General features: G+C 40.5%; 1 protein-coding gene across 1 annotated transcript in view; it reads right to left on the reverse strand.

The window, feature by feature from the left end:
• The window catches only part of PLA2G4E (phospholipase A2 group IVE), a 117,167-nt gene that overhangs the window by 50,554 nt on the left and 49,184 nt on the right, over window positions 1–17,429 (reverse strand). Inside the window, 1 exon segment of the mRNA XM_043980562.1 lies at window positions 2,301–2,437. Coding sequence (XP_043836497.1) covers window positions 2,301–2,437 — 137 coding nt within the window.

Here is a 17,429-nt window from a genome sequence, read left to right on the forward strand (position 1 = left end):
ATTAGTATCAATCTGAGCATTTAAGTTTTTGTAAATATTCATCCATTTCATTCAAGTTATCAGTTTTGTTGGCATGTAATTGGGCAAAATGTTTCTAACAATTTTCTTTACTTCATTTTTTTATTAATTCAGCTTTTTCATTTTTTATTCTGATGATTTATTTTTCCTCTTTCTTTTTAAAAATCAAATTAGGTGGCTCAGTGCACAAAGCACCAGCCCTGGATTCAGAAGGACCTAAGTTCAAATCTGACCTCAGACACTTGACACTTACTAGCTATGTGATCCTGGGTAAGTCACTTAACCCTCATGGCCCCCCACCCACCCATGTAAAAATCAAATTAAGAAATGGTTTTTCTATTTTTTTAAGAAAAGCTCCTACTTTTACTTATTAGTGAAATGGATTTTTTTTTTACTTCCAATTTTGTTCATTCCTTATATGATTTATTTGAATTTGTATTTTAACTTTTAATTAGGCTTTAAAAATTTTAATGTTTTTCTAGTGTTTTTAGTTGTGTGCTCAAATTATTGATATGTTTTTTCTCTTTTTGGTAGGAAAAGTGTATAGAGTTAATAATTTTCCCCTGAGGACTCCTTTGGCTGAAGACCAAAAATTGTAGCATGTTGTTTCATTGTCATTGTTATCTTTAATAAAATTATTGTTTCTATGACTTCTTCAATCCACCCATTCTTTAGAATTAAGTTATTCAGTCTCCAATTAATTTTTACTCAATAGAACTGCCAATTGGCACTTATTACTGCTTCCTGCACTGGGTGAAATGCCTCTTCATGTTGAATCCATAAACTTTTCTTGACCTGATGGACAGCTCCAGGCCCCATTTAGTTCCTGCAATGTAAGCTTCCACATTATTACTTTCCTGGGTAGAGCTGGTCCCATGAAGACCTCTAATCTCCCTATGCCAACATAGGCTGTAATTTTTCCTTGGATTTCCAAATCAGGATCTGGCCTGGTGCTTTTCTAGACCTTTGTTGGAGTAGTAGTGATGGGGAAAAGGGGAATGGTGGGGAGTTGGACTGTGTGGCTTCTTATTCCTCCTTTGAATGAAACCTGGATGGCTTTGATAGCTTCTTGATCTTCCTATTGTCCTTGAGATAAAACATAACCTTTGTTCACATCAATCTATAGCATGGGTTCTTAATCATTTTTGTGTCATGACTCATTTGACAATCCAGTGAAGCCTGTGAACCCCTTCTCATCATAATATTTAATTAAATAAAATTTAATAAAGTAAAATACATAGAATTACAAAGGCAGCCAAAGGTTAGTGAAAATGGAGATGAGATTTTTTCCTCCCATTCAAGTTCATGAACCCCTCTGTAATGTATCCTTGGGTTCCTTGAGGGTACATAGATCCAAGGTTAAAGAATCCTGATCTAGACTTCAGTCTATGTTAGAAATAGAATAGCTTTAGATTCATAGTACAAAAAAAAAAAGAAATTGTAACTTCCCTCATTCATCTCATTTTTACCTCAAGGAAACATCAAGTCTACCTTGGTCACTAGCTTCTCATCTATCACTGTCATGTCAAAGGATCATAGGTTTAGAGTTGGAAGGGAACCTATAGGTCACTCCCTCATTTTGCAGATGAAGAAACTGAGGACTAGAGAGTTTAAATCACTTGTCCAGGGTCACAAAGCTAATAAGTATCTAAGACAGGATTTGAACAGAGGTCTTCCTGAGTCCAACACTATTCATTACCTAAGATTACCTCACAAAACTTAAAGATTTAGAACGAACCTCAGGAACCATCTAACCCCTTTATCTTTTGGATAAGGAAATTGAGACCCAGAGAGATAAGTGGTTTTTTACACAAAATCACATAGGTAGTAAGCTAAGATTTAAATCCAAATCCTTTGACTAGGGAGATAAGTGACTGAGGGCCTGGAGTCAGGAAGACCTGAGTTCAAATCCAAACTCAAACACTTACTGGCTGTGTGACCTTGGGCAAGTCACTTAACTCTGTTTGCCTCAATTTCCTCATCTGTGAAATGAGCTGGAGAAGGAAATGGCAAACCACTCCAGTATCTTTGCCAAGAAAACCCCAAATGGGGTCACAGAAAGTTGGACATGACTTGAAAAATGACTAAAAATCAACTTCTGATTAAAAATTCATACGCTTTCTACCATACCAAATGGTGTATCTGTAAAGAATACTAGAGGCACATAGAAATGGCCAAGAATTGCTTAGGCAGGCAGAAGGACAAGGACAAATAAGGACAAGGACTGGGAGACCAAAAAAAGAGAAAGACGGGTTAGACAGCCGGGGGCTCCTGGCCCTTACCTTAACCTGGCTCTGGATCCGAAAGTTGAAGGTTTCATTCCACTCTGGGTTGCGACAGTTGGAGATAGTCCTTGTTCTCGGCTTCTCGTGGGAGGCAGTGGGGAGCCAGAGACTTACAAAACAGTCTGTCAGACTCACTGCCCGAGGAAGACATGGAGGGGAGGGAGAAAGAAAGAGGTAGAGAGATCAGGGTTGTGGGGTAGGGGTGGGGGGAATGGAATCCAAATTAGGCTGGTCCAAGACAAGTAGAACCCTCAGCCTGACCTCCCTTACACCCCCTAAACAGGTAAAATTGCACATGCAGAGAGACACACCCCAGCTCAGCCCCAAGTCTGCCTCACAAACTCCATGGTCCTCTTTGAGAATGAAGGACAAACAACAACAACAACAGGACTTATAGACTCTTCACACATAGTCTTTCCCATTAGAATGGAATCTCCTTGAGGGTAGGGGCTATTTTTGGCTTTCTTTGTATCCCTTGCACTTTGCATGAATAAGTACTTTTTGACTGACTGACTGACTTTCTTTTGAAGTGGCTAGGGAGTTTCATGGGCATTATTGCCCCATCATTACCTCTGAGACCTGAAGACTCATCTAGTGTTTTCAATCGACTCCCTGGTACTATGCCCTTGATTCTTTGGTGAAGCAAGTTTCCAAAATATGGAATAAATCTTTGCTTATTCTTTTTTTTTTAATGTATGAGGTATTTTATTTTTTCCGTTACATGTAAAGATAGTTCTCAACTTTTGTTTATACATGCTTTACAATTTCAGATTTTTCTCCCTCCCTCCCCTCCCTCCCCCCTCCCCTAGACAGCAGGTAATCTGATATAGGTTATATCTATATATCTCTATGCATATACATATAGATAGATAGATAGATATATACACACATATATATATACACATAATAACATTAATCCTATTTCTGCATTAATCCTGTTACAAGAGAAAGAATCAGAGCAGTGATGCAAAACCTCAAAATAGAAAAAAAAAACAACAGCACCCAAAACAAAAGAAATAATATGGTTCAATCAGCATCTATACTCCACAGTTCTTTCTTTCTTTTTTTTTTCTTGGATTTGGAGATCCTCTTCTATCATGAGTTCCCTGGAACTCTTCTGTACCATTGCATTGGTGAGAAGAATATAGTCTGTCACAGTAGGTCAACACTCAATGTTGATGATACTGTGTACAATGTTCTTCTGGTTCTGCTCATCTCACTCATCATCAGCTCATGTAAGACCCTCCAGGTTTCTCTGAACTCTTCCTGCTCATCATTTATCTTTGCTTATTCTTGAACAGCAATGTGCTATTTGGCCTGAATTTGAGGATAAGATCATTATGTCTATATCAATAAGATCTTATTTCCTTTAAAGGCCAGAGGAACTTAGAAAGAAAACCCTAGTCTAGTCATTCCCCAATTGAGAAATAGTCAGATGATGAAATTAAAACTATCTACAGCCATATGAAAAAATGTTCTCAATCACTATTGATTAGAGAAATGCAAATTAAAACTACTCTGAGGTACCACCTCACACCTATCCAATTGGTTACTATGACAAAAAAGGAGAATGATAAATGTTGAAGAAGATGTAGGAAAATTGGAACACTAATGCACTGTTGGTGGAGCTGTGGGAAATGGAAGCAAGGTAGAATTAGGAGGAGAAAATAGCCTTCCTGGTGGTGTAGACTGAGAAGTATAATAATAGCAGCTATCATTTATATGGCCCCTCAAGGTTTGTAAAGCACTTTATAAATATTATCATGTTAGATCCTCACAATAATCCTAGGAGGAAGGTATTATTATTATCCACATTTTATAAATGTGGCAACTGAAGCTTAGAGATTTAAAGTGCCTACCTCTAGGTTATACAGCTAATAAGTGTTGGCTGTTTCAGGAACAAAACACTCTTGGCTCCTGACACTTTTTTTTTCTGGCTATTCCCCAAACCTGGGATGCTCTTCCTCCTCTTCTCTGACTACGGATGTTCACATGGCTTCCTTTAAGCCCCAACTAAAATCCCATCATCTACAGGAAGCCTTCCACAACGTTTCTTAATCCTAGTGCTTTCCCTCTTTTAATTATCCCCTATTTATCCTACATATGGCTTGTTTTGTATTGTTGTGCCAAATCTCATAATCTAGATACAAGGGATATAGTTGATGAGTATTTAAACCACCTGGATTTGATGGAGCTGCCTTATTCTCCAAATGAGTTTTATGAAACTGTGGATTAATAAGAACAAATATGCCCTTCAAATGAACTCCAAACTGAACCTAGATGCCAGAAGATAGTCTCTATCTACTGACTTCTTCCCTAGGATAGTAGGTGGCTCCTACAACCATCCTTGTAAAAACACCCTGGGCATCCTAGTCCCTGCCAACCCCCTTTTGGAATCACATAATTTATCATAGTGGTTGCTTTAAGTGATGCTATAGACCAACATTTTATACCATACACCAAGTAAAGTCAAAATGGATACAAGATCTAGACATAAAAGGTGGAACCATAGGTAAATTAGAAAAGGAAGAATAGTTACTTATCAGAACTGTGGAGACGGGAAAAATTTTTGACCAAAGATGAGATTGAGAACATTATGAATGCAGAATGGATCATTTTGACTATATTAAATTAAAAAGTCTTTGCACAAACAAAGCCAATGCAAACAAGATTAGAAGGAAAGCAAAAAGCTGGGAAACAATTTTTACAGACAGTATTTCAGATAAAGGCTTCATATCCAAAAAATATAGAGAACTGAATCAGATATATAAGAATACAAGTCGGGACAGCTAGGTGGTACAGTGGATAGAGCACCAGCCCTGGAGTTAGGAGTACCTGAGTTCAAATCCAGCCTCAGACACTTAACACTTACTAGCTGTGTGACCCTGGGCAAGTTATTAAGCTGAAGTTATTAGATTTTTTGATCTCAGAAGTTTTGAGTTTTTATGGGCTAAATGATGAAATGTCTATACTAAGGCCAGTATCAATATGGTGAGCCCTAGAGACAGGGGAAACCACCAGCGTACCTAAGGAGGTGTGAACTGGCCTGGGTAGGAAACTACATAGGTCAAAGACTCCCATGCTGCAGCTAGGTGGTGCAGTGGATAGAGGTCAGGAAGCCCTGAATTAAATGTGGGCCTCAGATACTTACTAGTTGGTGTGGACTTGGACAAGTCACTTAACTTCTATATTCAGTTTCATCAACTGTAAAATGGAGATAATAATAATACTTACTTCACAGGGTTGTGTGGAGGATTAAATGAGATATTTCTAAAGTACTTAGCATGGTACTTGGCCCATAGTAGGTACTATAGATGTAATGTTTATTTCCTTCCCCTTCCAGCTCTTCCCTTTTCTGGTGCTGATCAGTAGTAAGACTGGCAGTGACTTATCCCTCTACTTCCAAGCTAGTCAATATAGGAAATCCTGGTCTTTAATAAAAAAAAAATTAAAAAAGAAGACTGTCTTTTTGGTAAGAGTAGAAGTGATAGAAATATGAGTAAACATTTCCTGCTGTATTTTAAAAATTGGATTAAGGCAGCCTGTTATTTGGGAAAGGTAGCACATTGGTTCCCAACAACTAATTGATGTAATTTATCCAATATTTATGAAGCAGAAAAGTGGTCCCTAAGAGAATGAGAAATATGGGTAAGTTTCTATGGAACTGGAAGATAGGAAGCATGAAGTCTTGGCCCCACTGGTGGGCCACCCTAGTAGGAGTGCATGATCATAGGAGCAATGATGATAATACTTACTACGTTAATAGTTTCTATAGCATTTTCAGGTAAAAAGGACTTTCATCACCCTGTGAGGTAGGTAATGCAAGTATTCTTCCCATTTTACAAATGAGGAAACTGAGGGTTAGAGAGCTTACATAATTTGCCCTTAGACTTTAGCAAGACCAAGAAATTTCAGGACTGGGACACAAACCTAGGTCTCCTGATTCTAAGCCCTGTGCTCTTTCTATTATGCCACACTGGAAGCACAGAAAATCAGTAGGTAACCAGATTCTAAGGACAGAGAGGTGTTGAAGACCAATTTCATGCATTTCAGAACTCTACCGGGCCCAGCCCTATCAAGTCTTCTCTGGAAGGGGGTGAGTAAGACTAAACCCCTCCTGGCATTAACTCCCTTGTCAGTGTTACTGGTGAGCTCTGGGAATATCCCCAGACCTGGGTAAGCTTGGGTTTGCTTTAATAGCTGTGATTTTTATTGGATCATGACCAAGCATTCAAAGGAAAAGTTATTCCTCCCAAAAGATAAAAAAAAATACTTGAATTAAAACTAGGATTGTATTCCCTCCAAAATTCCAGGCTAAATTACACCAATTTCAGAACCAGAGAGAGCATGCTCAGCCTCATTCAATCCACTGAAGAAAGGCCCTGTTCCACCTTCACCTGAGCTCCCTCCTTCTTTCCCTGAGTGGTGGTTGGTCAGCCCCCTCTAAGCTGGGCCCAACTGTAGAATTATTTATCTCCTTTAGACCAGAAGCCCCTTGGTATACATATCATATAATGCTTCTCTTGTATACAGTGTTTTGCACCGAGCCAAGGAGAGCACTCAGTCACTCTCTAGCCTGTGTGTAGCTCAAGGAAGGCAGCCTACAGAATAGCTCCTCTATCCATTGACTGATACCTGAAATGCCCCCAAGAACAGCTTACTTTCTTTGGCTTAAGGCTTTGATCCCAGGTAAAAACACGAATACTTTTGAAGGAATACTCACTAAATCATATCAATCAACACATGGTTCCACAGAATTTCAGAGACCTTAGAACATAGACTGTTAGAACACAACATTTTAGAGGTAGAAGGGGTCTTGGAACATAGATAGTTAAGACAACATCTTAGAGGTGGAAGGAGCCTTGGAACATAAACACTTAGGACACAGAATATTAGAAGTAGAAAAGGCCTTAGAACAATGAGCACATTCTCTCCTGTGTGCATTTTTAAAAATCAGATTCCTTTCTGAGAACTAATTTTCTTATGCTTTGGGGAATAGTGAGTGGGAAATGGAGAAGGATAGTGGGAGCGAGAGAAAAAGGGAGATTACTGAGGTGGAGAAAAGGAAAGGGAAGGGAAGATTGAGTCTTTCAAAAATAGATTTGTCCCAACTCACAGTGTTGAGAGTCTACTAGAATCAATCATCAGTTTTAAATCTGAATTACCAAGTGAAAAACATATTGTGACCCATGATACTTAGGCATATTATTCAGTTAACTCCAAAGAGCCTGATAGCCCCAGTGTCTATTAGAGTAATTCAAGATGCTTCAGTAACAGGTGCAGCAGCAGGGAAAATATCTAAGGAATCTGTCACTGATGAAATTCAGTGTGATAATTCCAACAGGGAAGTTGCTTTCCTAAAATAGGGATGACTGCTTGCACAACTAGATTAGTTGTGCTCCAACAAATGCAATCAATCTGACCCACATTCCTGGCCTCGTTTATCCCTAGATTATTCTATTCCATTAGAAACCAGCACTGGAATAGCAGAATTTCAACATGTGAATGGAAGAGGATGGATGAATATGGTACTTAAAAATGTTCATCGGTAGATGGACGTAGTCTAACGAAATCATTCCATACTAAAACATAAGGTTCTGGAAAACTCCCTGAAGCTGTTGTTGGCAGGGAAAAAGCAAACCTAGCCTCAGTATGAGCATCTCTGTGGCGAGCGAAAAGCTCTTAAACCATGATGTCTCAGAATTTTGGAAATCTCTCTATATAGGACTTAATGTCCTGTCCAAGATGGTCCTGGAAGGATGGATCTGTTTGTACCACAGGAGGGGTTTTCAGGGATGTTAACAGATTTCTGAATTGTAATAGAACAGAAAAAGTAGAATCTATAACTCATCGATAATACAATTTGGAGGAATTAAATACAGTGCAGGAACTAAAGCGTACCTTCCCTTAAAGCACAGCAGAGACATCATCTCCTACATGAGGCCTTTCCTCATCTCCCCACTTGGTAATGGTCTCTGCTTGAAATTACTTTGCACATACCTCATATTCATTTATTGGTAGACTTTTGGTGTCTGATCCACCCTCCTTAAAAAATGTTAGGCTTTCAAGTTTTTAGTTTTGTTTTGTATCTTCAGCAACCTAGTCTTTGCCTTGGACATAGGAAGCAATTAATAAATGTTTGTTGACTTGATCATGTATATATATAAATGCTAATTCCAAATCCTCAGGAACTCTAAAAGCTTTTTTTTTTTTTTTTTTTTTTTGCGGAGGGGAGGACCCAGTCATCACCATCTATAAGAGGTACAAGAGAGGCAATGTGGCCAGTTGGGTAGACAGCTGACCTCAGATTCGGGAAGACCTGTCAGATACCTGGTTATTGGAGTTTGGTCAAATCACTTGACCAATCAGTATCCTGGGGACTCTCTAAGACTGTAAGTTTCAAAACTGTTGCTAATGTACATTAGTATAGAGAACTTCATCTTTGGGATAACCCCACATTGATCAAATCATAGATCCAATCACCTAACACCCTTCCATCCTCAATAGTAGGCTCAAGCAAAGGCCCTCAGTAGAATTGAGAAGAATCAGAAATTGCAGCCCTATTGACAGAGACAGCAATACGGGTTGAAGAAATGTTTAGACTTTCTTTGGGTCTAAGAAGAAGAGAGATGCCAAGCGTCTGGAATCACTTCAGTGTAGAACCATGAACTTTGCCTGGAGAAGAGCCTATTGTAAATGCCTTGATCACAAGAAGAGAAACAGTTAAGTCAATTGTAAAAGTCCTGCGTAAGTTAATAAACATTAAGCCTCTGCTATATGCTAGGTGGTTGCTATCTGGCACAGTGGGAGCACAGGCTTGTAGTCAGGAAGACCTGAGTTCAAATCCAGCCTCAGACACTTATTAGAAGTGTGACCTTGGACAAATCAAGTGATTTTTTTTGCCTTGGTTTCTTCATTTGTAAAATGAGCTGGAGAGAAAATTGGCAATTCCAGCATCTTTGCCAAGAAAAAGCCAAATAGGGTCATGAAGAGTTGGACATGGGAGCAGCTAGGTGGCGCAGTGGATAAAAACACCCGCCCTGGATTCAGGAGTACCTGAGTTCAAATCCAGCCTCAGACACTTGACACTTACTAGCTGTGTGACCCTGGGCAAGTCACTTAGTCCCAATTGCCTTACCCCCCCCAAAAAAAAGAATTGGACACAACTGAAAGGATTGAACAACAACAACAACATCTGCTAGGCAGTGTGCTAAGTTCTGGGGACACGAAACACTATAATATAAGTGTATTATAATACACTATATAAGTATACAATATACTATAAGCTATAGTATACTCTTGTTTATGTACAGGTTGTACTGGATGACTTCCAAGGTCCCTTCCACCTCTGACTTTTTTTTTAATTAAAAAATTTATTTTTTTGCAGGGCAACGAGGGTTAAGTGACTTGCCCAGGGTCACACAGCTAGTAAGTGTCAAGTGTCTGAGGCCAGATTTGAACTCAGGTCCTCCTGAAACCAGGGCCAGTGCTTTATCCACTGCACCACCTAGCTGCCCCCATCTCTGACATTTTGTGGTTCAGTAGAAAGAGTATTGTATCTAGAGTCAGAAAACAAGGGTTCAAATCATGACTGATACTTGACCCCTCTGTGACTTTGGGTAAGATATTACTTGACCTCTCTTGGCTTAGGCTCCATCTTTAAAAATGTATGAATCAGGGGCAGCTAGGTGGCACAATGATAAAACACCTGCCTGGATTCAGGAGTATCTGAGTTCAAATCCGGCCTCAGACACTTGACACTTACTAGCTGTGTGACCCTGGGCAAGTCACTTAACCCTCATTACCCCGCAAAAAAAAAAATGTATGAATCAAACTATATGACCTCTGATGCCCCTCGCAAGTCTAAGTCCATGATCTGGAATTCTGTGAATAGACATTGTTGATAAAGATGAGGAAGATGATGGAAGATAACAATGAAGTGCCCAACAGGAATGACTTCAACTTGTAAGGGGGTAGTATTTTAAGGTGTACTCAATTTGTAAATCTTTTTTCTCCTAGGGTGACTATCTGAGGGCTAGGTCATCAAGATGAGCTGTCTTTCCTGGAAGTGGGTGGTGTAGTAATTGTATTTTACAGTGGGAGGCAGAGGCAACTCCTCCTTCCGCACTTGACTCAACGCTGGTTTTCCCCAGGAAGAAGTCAAACAAAATGGTAGGTGGCTGCTGGATCTGACCCAGCCCTGAATACAACGATTCCATTTAAACATGAGGAGTTGTCCTCAAGATCTTCCAGGATAAAGCGTAAATTCCTCTGTCATCATAAAGCCCATCACAACCCAGATCCAACCTACCTTTCCAGCACTATTACACATGACTCCCCTTCACACATACTGCAGCTCTGTCAACATGGCCTTCTTACTGTATCTCATACACAGCACTCCATCTCCCATCACTGTGCCTTTGCACTGGCCATCACCCATGCCTGAAATGCCTGCCTTCCTCACCTCCACATCTTAGAAACCCTCAGATCCTTCATGGCTCAAGCATCACCTTCTACATGAAGCCCTTCCTGTTTCTCCACCCTGCTCACCCTCACTTCCTGCCCTAGGTATTTGTACTTTCTCACCTCCCTGGAAGGAAGAAAGGAAGCAAGCATTTATTAAGCACCTATTAGGTACCAGGTACTATGCTAAGTACTTTACAAATATGATCTCATTTGATCCTCACAACAACCTTAGCATATAGGTGTTTTTATGGTCCTTATTGTTCAGTCAAAGACACTGATGCAGACAGAAGTTAAGTGACTTGACCAGGGTCATACTGCTAGTATGGGTCTGAGGCCAGATTTGAACTCAGGTCTTCCTGGCCACAGGCCCACTGCCAAGAAAACTCCAAATGAGGTCTTGAAGAGTCAGACATGACTAAAACAACTGTCAAATAACAACAGGTTTTATAAAAGACCTTCACAGGGAGCCACTTTGGCTGACACACTTGAAGTCAATTGTGTTTGTTCTTGGGATCGGGGCTTTTGCAGTCAGGTTCATTAGTTTTTTCTTTGGGTGAAACAGAAAGAAAGTTTAAGGAATAGCCTAGTATCTAGAAGACACTAATAGATTTCTAGACACTTGTGATCTACCTTTTTGGGCATCATTTTTCTTGTCTGTAAAACAAGGGAGTTAGACTAAGTGACCTTTAAGGTCATTCCCAACTATAAATCTATGATCCTAAAACTAAAAAAATAAATCTATGATCCTGCCACTCAGGGAGTAATGAAGCTGCAAAATCTGAGTGAGGGAAGGGTGAAGTCTCTGACCAGTGCTTGGCACATGGTACGCATTTAGTAAATGTTTATTGACCAAATGAATGAACTAGCAATGGACCTTCTTCCTGCTTTCCAACCCAGAAATGGATAACTCCAACATTACTCATATTAACTGTTGCCTCCCCACATGTTATTTATAGCACAGGGCAGGCCTATAAACTGGTGGCCAATTAATACTGCTAACCACAAGCCTCCCTGAAACGCTATTCCTTTCATCCCTCTCTCCCCTGACAGATGAATTACACCTGTAATTTGCCCATAATAGCTTTCATTGACACTTATTCCAGCAACCTCAACCCTAGGATGAGCTCAGAGACACCATGTGGTTTGGGGTTTTTTTTAACTACCTTCCTCCCATCTCGGTTCCTTCCTCCCTCATCATCTCACATCTGGATCACTGTACCAGCCTTCAAGATGTTTTCCCTACCTCTAGTTTCTCCCTCCAATTCATTCTGAACACTGTGGCCAAACTGCCTTCTAACACTCCTTTCATCGGCTCACCTCTTCTATTCATGAACCTGTAGTGGGTCCCTGTTGCCTACATCATCAAATTCTGACTCTCCATCTTGGCCTTCAAGGCTTTCCATCGCTACCTTACACCCCAAACAGTGTTCAGCCTTATCTCACAATACCCCAGCATATCCTCTCTTTTCTTTACTGACCTTTATACATGACAAGCTTATTCCTACCTATCTCAGTGGCTAATCACTCACCCTCTCCCAGAATGCCCTTTCCTGCTTTTTTCCCACTAATCCAAAATCTACCCACATTTGAAGCCTTGGCTTGAATCCCCCTTCTTCCCAGATGACTCTCACTGCTGTAATCTCCCCAGGGGTGTGCTGCTTAATATTTAACATCTGGCTCTTTAGGGGAAAAAATATACCCATGATACACTTTTAAAAAAATTTGTTTTCAGGGCAATGAGGGTTAAGTGACTTGCCCAGGGTCACATAGCTAGTGAGCATCAAGTGTCTGAGGCCAGATTTGAACTCAGGTCCTCCTGAATACAAGGTGGGTGCTTTATCCACTGAGCCACCTAATGGCTCCCCATGATACACTTTTAAGTTTAATCCAAAGTATTGCTATTTTCTCCATCACTTTCTTAAGTTGAGACAATCAGCAAAACAATGAGGAGTGAATGTTCACATTGAAAATTGAACAATGGATTCCTCCCTTGCTGAAATTCCTAGAGAGCTTAGAATTTGATGTATGAAGTTCGATATGAATTATCTCATCTCCCATTGTTCTATAATTGTTCTACTCTTCTCTAATTGTTTCTTGTCCTTAACTCAGTCAAATAAGTCAACTAGCATTTATTAAGCACCTACTACATACCAAGTGCACTGTTCTAAGGCCCGGGGATACAAAGAAAGGTGTAAGAGAGTTTCCATTCTCCAGGAGCTCCCAATCAGATGGAGAAAGCATGGAAAGAACTATGCACCAACAAATAAATGAATGAATGAATAAATAGACAAATGAATGAATGAATGAATGCATTTAAATACATTTAAATAAAATTTAAAAATGAAAGAAAAATACTATGCACAAAGACTCAAAGAACATGGGAAAATAAAATAGAGACAGGATGAATTGGAGATAAGCAATAAATAGAAGGCACTAGCCTTAAAGGAGATCTGGAAAGACTTCTTGCAGAAAGTGGGATTTTAGCTAGGACTTGAAGGAAGCCAGGGAATTTAGGAGGAAGAGATGAGGAGGGAGAGAATTCCAGGCAGTAAGTGAAAATGCCTGGAGTTAGGAGAGGAAATTCTAGTTCAAAGAACTGTAAGAGGGTCAATGTTACTGGATCACATAGTAATGTCTTTTGCCCTAGGATTCCAAAATCATAGGCCATTTAGTCCACCTCCTCATTTTACAGATGAGGAAATTGAGATTTTGAGAAGGTAAGTGACTTGCCCATACAGCTGGAAGTGTCAGAGGCTGGATTTGAATCTAGGTCTTCCTTATTTCAAGGCCATTGGTAGGCACAGCCATTCTTTGTTGTTGTTTTTTTGTTTTTTTGTTTTATGGGGCAATGAGGGTTAAGTGACTTGCCCAGGGTCACATAGCTAGTAAGTGTTAAGTGTCTGAGACTGGATTTGAACTCAAGTTCTCCTGAATCCAGGGCTGGTGCTCTATCCACTGTGCCACCTAGCTGCCCCAGCACAGCCATTCTTAATATTTGTTAACAGAAGAGTAGAGGACCTTATTTTTTCCTTAATAAGGACACTAAGATTAGAATGTCTGGGTGCTTCTGGGGAGCAGCTGCTGAGCCGGGGTCAAGCTTAGATGATCACTTGTGAATAGTGAGTCACATTCCCCAGAGGGCATTGACACAAGGGATTGCTTCTTCAGAACAAGAGGTGGTGAGGACAACATATGGAATTTAGAGGCAAGGCTTTGACATTAACCTCTTGAGATGTCTTAATGAAGCAGGAGGATGAGTTGAGGCAGGTGGTGAAGGGGGAAGATGGCCCTACTCCTCCTCTACCACAGATATCTACACATCATCCTTAAAGTCATCTTCTCTCCCCTCCCCTCCCCACAAAAAAGAGATCTATGGGAATGATGATCTATGAAGATGGCAGCCAGTGGCAGGGGGTTCCTTCTTTCCGAAGAGAATGCATATGAAGTCCCAAGAATGTAACAGCTATAAATTTATTTCATTAGGACAGAGACCCAAATCTCAGTGCACTCAACCCCAATATGTTTTACTCACAGTGGCAGAAGAATACTTAGTCAGGACTGAAAGTAGTGTGTGTTCCCATCCTGAATCCTTTTAGCCCCATATCCAATCGATGGTCATTCTGTCATTTCTACCTTTATTCCCTTTTCTCCTCTGATACCGTCACTGCCATGGTGCATACCTTCATCACCATTGCAATAGCCTGGTCGGGCTCCTTGCCTCAAGTCTCTCCCCACTCCAATCCATCTTCTACTCAGCTGTCAAATTAATCTTCCTTGATTGCAGGTCTGACTGTATCACCTCTCTGATCAATAAATTCCAGTGACTCCCTATAACCTTCGTGATCAAATAGAAAATCCTTTATTTGGGACTCAAAGCCTTTCATAACCTGACCTGCTCCTCCCCCACAAAACACACACCTTTCGAACCTTCTTACAGCTTTCACCCCTCCGCACACTCAGATCCAGTGCATTGTCCTCTTTGCTATTCCTTAGACTAGCTACTCCATCTCCCAAGCATTTGCAATGGCTCTGTCATCCCCTCTCCCCCTGCCCCGTGCCTGGAAGCTTCTCTCTCTTCATCTCTGCCTCGTAACTTCCCTGACTTCAAGTCCCAGTTAGAGTCATACCTTCTACAAGCAGCCCCTCCCAATCATATTTAATTTTCCTGCCTTCCCTTTGAGATTACTACTAATTTATTTATAAATTATACATAATTATATAGCTATGAATAGGTAGCCATCGATATCTGTATCTATATCTATATACTATGTGTGTATATATCTATATACTATGTGTGAATAGAATATATTATCATATTCATTATATTAATATTAATGTTATATCTATTATTTTTACATGGTTATTTTCATGTTATCTCCTCCATTAGGCTGTTAGCTCCTTAAAAACGGGACTGGGGTTGGGGTTTTTTGGCAGTACAAAGACGTACTGCCAGCATTTAATACAGAACATAGTATATAATAGGCTTTATAAATCCTAGTTGAGGGGCAGCTGGGTAGCACAGTGGATAGAGCACTGACCCTGGACCCAGGAGGATCTGAGTTAAAGTCTGACCTCAGACACTTAACTAGCTATTTGACCCTGGGCAAGTCACTTACCCCCAATTGCCTCCATGAATGAATAAATAAATAAATTCTAGTTGACCGACTAACCCTAAAGAGTTCCCAAGGATTGGTTCCTTGTGAGACCTGAGTTCTTGGGACCACACAAATTTTTTTTCCAAGTGCCACTGTCTAGAGGCCTCACTTTCCCTCCAGAAAGCCACAAAATGAGAATGCCTTAGCCTGGGCCTCAGTACTCTGAGTAACTCATGTTCTTGGAAATGTTTGTGAATGGGAGGGTGGGCAGCTAGGTGGCACAGTGGATAAAGCACTGGCCTTGGAGTCAGGAGGACCTGAGTTCAAATCTCACCTCAGACACTAGGTGTGTGACCCTAGGCAAGTCTCTTAATCCCAATTGCCTTAAATATCCAGGGCCATCTCCATTTGGCTCTGGAGGAGACAAGTTGGTGAACCTTGCACAGCGCTTCCTCACTTAAATCCAATTCACTACAAGTCATGACATCACCTCCAGATGTCATGGTCATCTTCGAGAACAAAGGACAAACAACAACAAGAATGGGAGGCTTCTGTAGGTACAGGTGCTAGTGACAGAAAACAGGAAATGGCAGGGTGGGGAATGGGGAGGCTGAAGGGGAAGTGAGGGAGCTCAGAGACAATGTGGGGCCCTAGACTTGTCCTCAAGAAAGCTGAGTTCAAATCCCAATGCTGCTCCTTGCTCACTCTGTCATTTGTAAGATGGAAGAGTTGGACTAAATCCTAGCTTCTTAAACTGTGGGTTGCAAGCTCAGATCGGGCTGTGGAACTGAATGTGGGAGTTGTAAAAATTTGGCAACAGTAAAAGGTTATGTATACCTATTTATATACCTATATACCCAGGGTCGCCAGTGGAAAAAGTTTAAGAAGCTCTGGACTAAATGACCTCTAAAATCCCCTTCAGCCCTAAAAATCTATGAATTAGAAACATGAGCTTTGGTGGGAGGCATTCCTTTTGGTTTTCTTTTTTGGGGGGTTGAGGTTTAGGAGAGGATGGGAAATTAACCATGACCTTCAATGTCACTGAAATCTAGACCAGGAGCAACACCTATGCAGGCGTCCCTGACCCTTTCTCTAGCCAGGACCTATCTGAGTCAGGTCTGAATGTCTGGACCTCTCAGAGAGACAGGAATGTATTGAGGTGATACTCACACACATCAGCCTGACGGACATTTTTCATCCGAATGATCCTCACTGAGAGCAGATGACAGGGAGATAACCACTTCTGTGGAAGGAGGAGAGATCAAACATAATATTAAAAGAGCTGTAACTAATTTGGGGCACAGACATAGAACAGGCATGCTTTCTCCTAATAATCTACCATCCTTGTAGCGCCTACTTCAAATGGCTATAGTGAAGATCAAATAAATTAACACATGCAAAATGCTTTGCAAACTTATAGAGCTCCATACATGTTAGCGATGATCATTATTTTTGTTATCATCATTATTATTACCTCTTCAATTCAAGTCAAGAAACATTTCTCAAGCACCTGCTGATGGGCAAGGCATTGCACTAAGGTCTGGGGAATATGAAGACAACCCCCTTCCCCACAGAAGTCCCTGCCCTCCAGATGCTTACATTCTATTGATTCAATTTCCTTATCTGTAAAGTAGGAATAATCCTACTCAGGTTATTTACTTCACAAGGCCCTGAAGAAAGTGTCTGCTAACCGTAGGGCATTTCCTTATTATTATATTAATTATATATAATTATTATTTCTGATCCTTTCCCCTATAAAATATCTACCTAGAACCCATCTCTGATGATCCCATTTCTCTTCCAAATAAACAGACTACATCTAATTGTTTTTAATCGATTTTTTTAAAAAATCATTTTCTGCTGGAGGCACTTGTACCTTTTTTTTTGGTGGGGCAATTGGGATTAAGTGACTTGCCCAGGGTCATATAGCTAGTAAGTGTCAAGTGTCTGAGGTTGGATTTGAACTCAGATCCTCCTGAATCTAAGTCCAGTGCTCTATCCACTGTGCCACCTAGCTGCCCCTGCACTTGTACCTTCTTTTTTTTTTTTTTTTTTTTTTTTTTTT

This window comes from Dromiciops gliroides, chromosome 2 (genome assembly GCF_019393635.1).
Source record: "Dromiciops gliroides isolate mDroGli1 chromosome 2, mDroGli1.pri, whole genome shotgun sequence".
NCBI classification, from domain to species: Eukaryota; Metazoa; Chordata; class Mammalia; order Microbiotheria; family Microbiotheriidae; genus Dromiciops; species Dromiciops gliroides.